This window comes from Tupaia chinensis, unplaced genomic scaffold, assembly GCF_000334495.1.
Source record: "Tupaia chinensis unplaced genomic scaffold, TupChi_1.0 Scaffold000199_1, whole genome shotgun sequence".
Lineage (NCBI taxonomy): Eukaryota > Metazoa > Chordata > Mammalia > Scandentia > Tupaiidae > Tupaia > Tupaia belangeri.
This window is the reverse complement of record NW_006159674.1, coordinates 5,348,366-5,356,761: the sequence shown is the minus strand read 5'-3', so window position 1 is coordinate 5,356,761 and position 8,396 is coordinate 5,348,366. Positions and strand designations below refer to the sequence as shown.

At 41.8% G+C, this 8,396-nt stretch overlaps 1 protein-coding gene across 1 annotated transcript in view; it reads left to right on the top strand.

Annotated features, from left to right (window-relative positions):
* The first annotated feature begins 705 nt into the window (after positions 1–705).
* Positions 706–8,396, top strand: part of RTKN2 (rhotekin 2) — an 81,163-nt gene continuing 73,472 nt past the window's right edge. Inside the window, exons 1-2 of the mRNA XM_006147079.3 lie at positions 706–856; positions 6,903–7,099. Coding sequence (XP_006147141.1) covers positions 797–856; positions 6,903–7,099 — 257 coding nt within the window. The 5' untranslated portion in view covers positions 706–796. The remainder of the gene's footprint in view (positions 857–6,902; positions 7,100–8,396) is intronic.

The window sequence follows — 8,396 nt, the reverse complement described above, 5'->3', positions numbered from 1 at the left end:
CTAATCTTTAGGGGCAGCAATAAATAGTACCCCACTTTTGTCACTTGTCAATATGGATTTTGGTGAAGGGGAGAACTCCAACTCTTTAACTCCAGAGAGAAAGAGAGAAACTAAAGATGTCCCTTGCGTACTTGGGTGGTCTGAACCTTGGGAATATAAATAAACCCTGGGGACAAAGGACACGACCTTGTGAAATGCCTGACACAGCTCAAGAGCCTGATTAATAAGGTCCTGATCAAAGTGACCCTGGGTGACAATGCAGTGCCATGAGCGAGGAGTGCACGCCGCCTTTGAAAATAACGTCGCTTGATTCTCTCGGAGCAAGACGTGGGCTCCTAGGGACACTGCATCGCCTGTGTGGGTCTAGGGACTGCAGCCTTGAGCCTGTGTACGCTGCACACCTCGGAAGCTGTGGGTGGGATGCAGAAGGCTCCCAGCGCAGCGGCTTGCCTGCAAATTCACCAGCTACCCGAGCGCCGGTCAGGTGGCTCTGGCGCCAGCGCTTTCCCCGCGGCCCCGCCCACGCCGCGGTCAGCACCTTAAGTCTGCCTGCTGCACCCGGTCTGGTCAGCACAGAGGACCCCGCGCTCAGCAAACTTTCTCCCTCGACCTCCGCGGAGCGCGAGGCGTGCACACTGCGCCTGCGCAAGCCGACTCGTCCCCTGCGGACCCTCCCCCTGCGGCCCAGGACTTGGTACGGCCGGGCGGTTGGCGTCCTCCGCGGCTCCTGCCCGCGGCGGGCTTTTCAAATCTGCGCTTTGGAGAAGTGGCGACAGCCGGGCTGATCGCGCTTGCGATGGACCGGCAGGCCCTGGGGGCCCCGCAGCTCTGCAGGGCCGGCCTTCCCGCAGCGCAGGTGAGTGAGAAGGGGCTTGCCTTCTACCCTCTCGCGCCGTCGCTTTGTCCCGTCGTCGGGAAAGCTCCACTCCGAGTCTCACTATAGCCGGGGGGCCAGCAACAAAGGGAGGGCCGCGGAGCCCGGCTCCAAAGGGCTTCCACGGTTGCAGCCCGGGATTTCTTAGCGAGGAAACTGAGACCCGGAATGGGGAAGCCAGCTGGAGCCTCGCCGCGCGTTTCCGGCGCACCTGCCTCCGGCCTCCCCGGGTGTGGACGCGGATCTTCTGGCAGATGTAGACGACGCAGGGGCAGTGTCCAGGATGGCTAAGAAACCCTGCGAGGCTAGTGGAGGACAGTTGGCTTATTACCGGGTTTAACGCAAAGCACAGTTATTGGGGCGATGTCTGCACACAGTGTGAACTGTTGGGAGGCGGATGGCGAAGCCAACCCCGACCCAACCCCCGGACTTTAGATAAAGCCGGAAGTTTGGTAGTGGATTGTTGAATCACTACAATGAAAAGAGATAGGATGCTTTGGATTGGATGGAAGGTTGACGTTTGCTAAAAGCCGGGTAAAATGTGTTAGAACATTTTTACTTAACATAGTAAGACATCATTTTGTTGCTAACATCGGTTTTTGGAATGTTAGTACGCTCCACTCTTAACCAGTACTCAGGGGTCTTTGAGCTGTACCTTCACTTCCACCTTAATCTCCACCTGTTACCTACTTCTGAACTGGGTTAAACCATATGAAATGGCCAATTTCGTAGGTCAAAGTTGGTGGAATATTTGCAGTTTCGTGTGGGGCCACCAACTAGCTTTGTCTAGCAACCTTGAGTTTTCTCAGCAGATCCAAGATTGGTAGACAGCCTTCAATAATACTGTGAAAAATGAAGCAAAGTTCTGAGAGTCATTATGCGTTAGAAGGCCAGTACCTTTATCAGTAATGTATGCTACTTTATGCCAACATTTTCAAAAATTTCAAATATTTTGATATAAATGATTTCTTTTCTAGCCTATTTTGTTATATATGGTACTATGCTTGTCCTGATTGCTAACAAAATCTTGATTTCTAGTGAACTGGCAATCTGTTGAGGTTCTTGTATGAATCACACAGGTGTGGGTGTAGCTGCCCAACTGTATTTACTGAGCTATGTGCTACTGTGATGTTTAGTAATGGTGTGGAAGGTTTAGGAGGATAGTGTTATGAAAGAACTTGGCTGCATGGAATAAAAATATATGTCTAAATATTAGGTATTACTTACATGTAGGAATGTGCAATATTTAGTGGTATCTTAGGCAACATGAAATCAAAATAACTGAAATGTGGAATTACATCTTTTGTTTGGATCTTGGAAAATTACAAACTAGTAGTAATAGGTTTCAACCAAGCAGGAATACTGAAGGTCAGTAAGAGAATTTTACATATGACTAACACTGAGTTTTTATGTAATGTGTATATATGTATGTGTGTGTGTGCGCGTGTGAGTGTGTGTGTGTGTGTGTGTGTTTACATCTAATAGAAATAGGACCAGAGATTTTGAGGCTATCACACAATAGTGAAACACTTCTACTTAATCTTGGAGTCTTCTTTGATTTCTCACAGGACAGGATATTGGTTTTGGAGTCAGAATCAGGTCAGTTCTGGCTCTGCTAGCTGTGCACCTGTGAATAAGTTACCTGTCTATTCTGAGTCTCAGTTTCTGCCCTTCTAAAATGGGTATAACGCCTAAACCAGAAACTCGGGATCTGAGAACCTCTCTGGAGTGCCTCGCTCAGCACCTAGTACTCAGGACAAGCTTGGGAGATGATCATCTTTTGTCCCATTCGTCTGATCTGCTGGAACGGTCACCTTTTCTTACAGATATTTAAGCTTTTGAAATCGTAACAAAAATAAAATTTGGGAAGTAATACTGCTTCATTGCAGAAAAGTCAATGTATATAGAAACATAAGAATATAAGAATTCTCTAGTCAAATCCATGCCCCAGAATGGCCACTACTAACAGTGCTCAGACATTTTTTTTTTCTGCACACACAGTTTCATTTAGAAAAATGAGATCATATTGTATATATGTTGTTTATACTCTTCTGTGATTTTTTTTCATAAAAATAAATATTACATTATCTTGATTTCTTGGCTTACACACCTGTTAGGTATCTAGGTCGATACTGTCTGGATAGTTACTATGAAGTCTTACCAACAACCAAATTTCATGTTTTTGTTCTCAATGCCAACAATAAGGTCATTTTCTTTATACTTCCTTTGTGCCGTTCTAGTTCTTAAATCCCAGTAGATTTCTCTTTTTTACATAATCTAAGATTTCTACTTTTAAGATGTCCCTCTGTTTCATTGTTAGCCTTGACCTGTCCTTTTATTTTTATCAGCCCGACTTTAAGTATTTACAAGATCAGGACAGTGACATAGGCTTCTGTTTGACTTAATTATAAGCAAGCCCCTGTGAAGATGGAAGAAGAAACAAGAGAATGGCTTTACCTCATTCTCTACTCTTCCTGGAGACATATTCAAACACCCCAAAGGCTGATGGGTACAAGGAAACATGCTTTTGTCACTGGTCCTAATCAGCCCTGGCTCTACCTGGCTATGCCTTCTTGGCTGAGGCAACAGCCCTAATGATCTTAGATCTTCCCTCTTTGAGTCAGTCAGTGTCTCCATGAACACTCAGGGGGCACTCTCATTATGTGATCGATATTCTCACTGTGGATAGCAGTAGACATCAGTTTCCATCCAGTAGCATTTGCACATTTATGAACTAATGGCAACCCTTTGACTCTATAAGCTTTTCTTTGCTGAAACTAGTATTGCTTGTTTTCTTCTGCATGTAAAGTGTATATATGTTTACTATAGTAAAAGAAGTTGCATTAAAACACAAATCTGGCTAAAACAAGCACTTTTTAAAAAACAGACTGCATTCAAAACCATACACACACACTTACCAATTCATCCTGCCTGTGTCGGCCCTCTCCCAGACCTGGTTCAGCAAGGGTAGTAGGGTCATAGCTTACTGTTTGTGTAAATTGGACTGGGTTCCGGTCAGCAGACGATTTCTGCAGAGGTCCAGATAGTCGTTGTTTTCAAGCTTATAGACCATGGTGTTTGTTGATATTACTCAACTCTGTCATTGTGGTTAGAAGTAGCCATAGACAATATGGAGGGGTGTGGCTGTGCTCCAGTAAGCTTAATTTATAAAAACAGATGCTGACCAAGCCATAGTTCGCTGACCCCTGCTCTGAAGGGCAACAGCCTAGTGGTAAGATCTGTTAGATATGCCTCGTTTCTTTAATGGATGTTGACTAAATCCTACACACGCTTTTAAAATCTTGTCATTACATTTCTTTCTTCCTCTATATCCCAAACTCCTGTAATTTTTTGGAGTCTTTGTTGTTGAGTGATGGAGAGAAGACAATCTTCATTTGCAGGATGGAAATCTCAGGCCAAGCTGATTTCTTAATGTGGCTATGGCCACCTGCTGGTTCCTTAAGGTTGTTGCATCCTTTAAGATTGCTGCAGCATTTCCAACAACCCTGCAGTGATTCTCCGCCCTGGATATTCAGACACCATAGGAACTTCTTAAAAAATACTTGGCCCCACTTCCAGAGATCCGAGTTGGTTTATGGTAGATCATATGTAGAGGTACTTTTATATGGGCCCCCCTTATGCTTCGCATGATTCAAATGTGCACGCAGCGTTGAGAACCACTGTGCTAGTTCAATTGGCTGCCTCATGCTGCATTTAAAGAGCAAAATTGAATGTAGTGGCACCAGATGGTATTTGTTTATATTTGAGTTGTGGGGTAAAGCTATTCATCCCTGCTGTAAGTTGCTCCCTCTGTGCACTCTCCAGTACTAACCAGCCTGCTAGAGTTTATTTCTATAGACATATGGGTCACATAGATAATTATTATAATTAATTGTTAATTACATTGAAGAATTTACTTTGGTGCTGAGAAGTCATAACAAGATAAAATAGAGTTGGTAAAATTTAGTCATGGGTAAAGAAGGGAACCAGCAAATGACTCCATTTATATAGCTGACCAGTTTTGAGTTGTAACAGTACAAAAGAGAAGGTTTCATATGTGGTGATTACATGATGTAATTACAAAAGGTAATTAAACAGATCTGTTTTCTGCATGTGAATACTATAGGTGATTGTTTTGGAGAGTCAAATCATCTACTACAGTTTCTCTTTGGATAATCTTCATACACTATAGTGCTCCTAACAATCATCTTTTTTTTTTAATATTAACTTTTTTATATGTGGAACTTTTGTTACTAGATTCCATTCACATTTTTTGACTTATGTTTTTATCCATTTAGTGTTCATTTTTCACCATAGAATCTAGGATGTCACATACTTTTAGAAATAGATACACTAGAAGTGTTATTACATGTTACGATTTATAACTTTTACAGTCACTGCATTAAATCAGAACTGTACATTCTACTTGTAGAATTTTAATATTACATATAAAATTTGATATTATATAGAATAAAGGACTTCCAGAACTAAATATTTAGTAATTTTATAGTGCCATATTTTATTTTTTTAGGATTTGCCATAGGGTATGTGCATTAGACAGAGAGAGGGAACGTTAGAAATCACCCAGCAGGGGGCATGACTGCGCTGTAGTCCCTTCTCCTGGGATTTGAGGTATGCACAAACATGTGCCTTGAGTGATTTTCAAGCCGCCAGATCTAGGACTTGAACCCTGTCGAACATGTGGGAACCCGGCATCTTAACCACCATGCCACCTTTTGGGCCCTGTGGTGACTCTTAAAACTAAAATAAATACATACAGAACTGTGTTCTGAAGCTCTGGTCCAGGTAGCTAAGGCTTCTGACATTTTCTCAGCACCAGGCTTCTCTCTGTTATTTCCAGCTTCTGTTTACTCTGCTTATTACCATGACAAATAGCCTGTTACTGCCCTGCTGTTAGACCTTGGTTTCTTTATTCAACATCTGCTCTTTCAGAAAGTTTTCCTTGATCAATTCAGTGTCACCACCCACATCTTGCCATCCCGTAATACAGCCTATATAATACGTACATGTGGCGTATTGTTTCCATTAGTTGTATGCTTCCAATGGCTGCAATAACAAATGACCGAGACGGGTGGAGTAGCATAAAACAACAGAAATGTCTTCTCTCTAGTTCTGGAGGCCAGAAGTCTGGAATCAAGGTATTGGCAGGGTATGCTTCCTCGGAAGGCCCTAGGGACGAATCTTTCCTTGCCTTCTTCAGCTTCTGGTGGTTGCCATTAATCATCGGTATTCCTTGATTTACAGACTACATTCTCTGTCTTCACATGACATTGTCTTTGACTGTTTTCACATGGCCATCTTATAAGAACACTAGTCATGAAACCAGCAGATAATAGGTTCATTGTTGAATTCCCACGTAGTCAACCACAGTTCGAGTCCTGGACCCCGTGGCTTAAAACTCAGCTGGGCACACGCACGTGCATGCCCAAGATTCCAAGAGTAGAATGGAGAAGTGACTGTGGCATAGCCACTCCCCCTTGGGGGAGATGATTTCTCACCCTCTGTCTTTCTGTCTCTCTCTGGCGAATGCCCTATAGCAAAAATCTCTCGTTAAAGAAAAAAAAAAAAGAACACCAGTCATTAGATTAGATTTAGGGACTATGTAATCCAATGTGATCTCACCTTAACTAATTATATCTGCAAAATCCTCTGTCCAAACAATTATGTTTTGAGGTTCTAGACAGTCATAAGTGGACTTTGGGAGAGGGGCACTATTAAACCTGGCATAGATAATTATAGTAATAACATATAATGGTTTACATTGTTGTTTCTGTTCTCTTCATCCAGTAGATTATAAAGACTTCCTAATAAAGTGAGAAATGAAGATTTTGCAAAGAGTATTTCAAAATACCTATATTTTTATATCATCATATGTTAAAACTTTCTTTCCCAATGTGGTATAAAATTATAAAGATAGTTACTACATTTTCAATCTACTAGGGGTAAAAAAAAATGTTATAATTTTAGATTTTCCATATCTTTTAAAAATGTTTTTCTCTTTTTTTAGGACTGCAACATTCAAGAAAAAATAGATTTAGAAATTCGAATACGAGAAGGAATATGGAAGCTCCTTTCCTTGAGCACTCAAAAAGACCAGGTTTTACATGCAGTTAAGAATCTCATGGTATGCAATGCTCGAATAACAGCTTACAAAATGGAGCTACAGAATTTAGAAAAGCAGATTGCAGATCAAACTGGAAGATGGTTAGTAGCATAATTTACCTATGGCTTTTAATATACTTAAATATTTAAATTAAAAACACAATATAATCTCAGCTTAAATATAATAGTGACTCTCTAAACCATCTAGGAAATAAATACATTGAAGTAGCAACAGAAGATAAACATTTTGACAGTAGAGATCAGTGTGAATGTACTGTTATCAGCTTTCATTGGACAGTTTTGATATGTTCAACATGAGATTATAAAATGAAAGTGGTTAAAAGCAAGTACTATGGGCCAGTCCATGGCTTGATGATTAAGGTGACTGATTAAGATCCCACATGGCCAGGGCCAGCAGGTGGCATGGTGGTTAAGGGCACTAGACTCCCACATGGCCTACTGCAGTGTTCGAGTCCTAGACCTGGCGGCTTGCTTTCTCATGTTGCCTCTTTTTCTCTCTCTTGCTGTTTCTCTCTGGTCAAATAAATAAATATTAATGTTATATAAAATAATTCTTTAATTTAAAAAAATCCCACATGGCCAACCATGCACTTTGAGTCCCTGATCTGGCAACTTGAAAAACATGCCAGGCACATGTATGTACATGTTCAAAATCCCAAAAGAAGGGAGAAATGGAGGAGAAGGTATTGTGTCATCTTGTGACCAGGCCCCATAAGAATGCTTTCTCCTTTCTCTTTCTCTTTTTCTGTCTCTCTCCAGTGAGTGCACATGCCCTCTGGCAAATTAAAAAATAAAAAGAAGCAGCAGCAGGTACTGATGGAGTATTTTAAGAAGAAAAGAACCAAGACTGACACTTGAGTATATAGAAGTATAGATTTGAAAGAATTAATTGCTTTGAAATGTGCTAATAGACTGTAATAGCTGAGAATAATAGAAACTGAAATGAGTGGACAGCAAATTATAAAGATAAAAAAATCTCATGAATAGACGGAAGGGAACTTAAAAATCTGTTAGCACATCCCCCTGATATTGTGAACCTAAGTCCCAGATGGGCATTTGATTTACATAAGGATATGCAACAGGCTAATGATAGGAGCAAGTGAGATTTAGGATTTGTTTTGTTTTTTTTTTGGAGAGGTTTTCACTATAGGGCGCGTGCGCTCGCCAGAGAGACAGAGAGAGACATAGAGACAGAAAGCAAGAAATCACCCCCCAGGGGGGATGGTCACGCTGCAATCCCTTCTCCTCCATTTTTCTCTCGGGATCTTGGGCATGCACGCACACGCGCCCAGCGTGAGTTTTAAGCCACCGGGTCCGGGACATGAACCGCGGTCAACTACGTGGGAGTCCAGCGACATAGCCATTACGCTAACTGCTG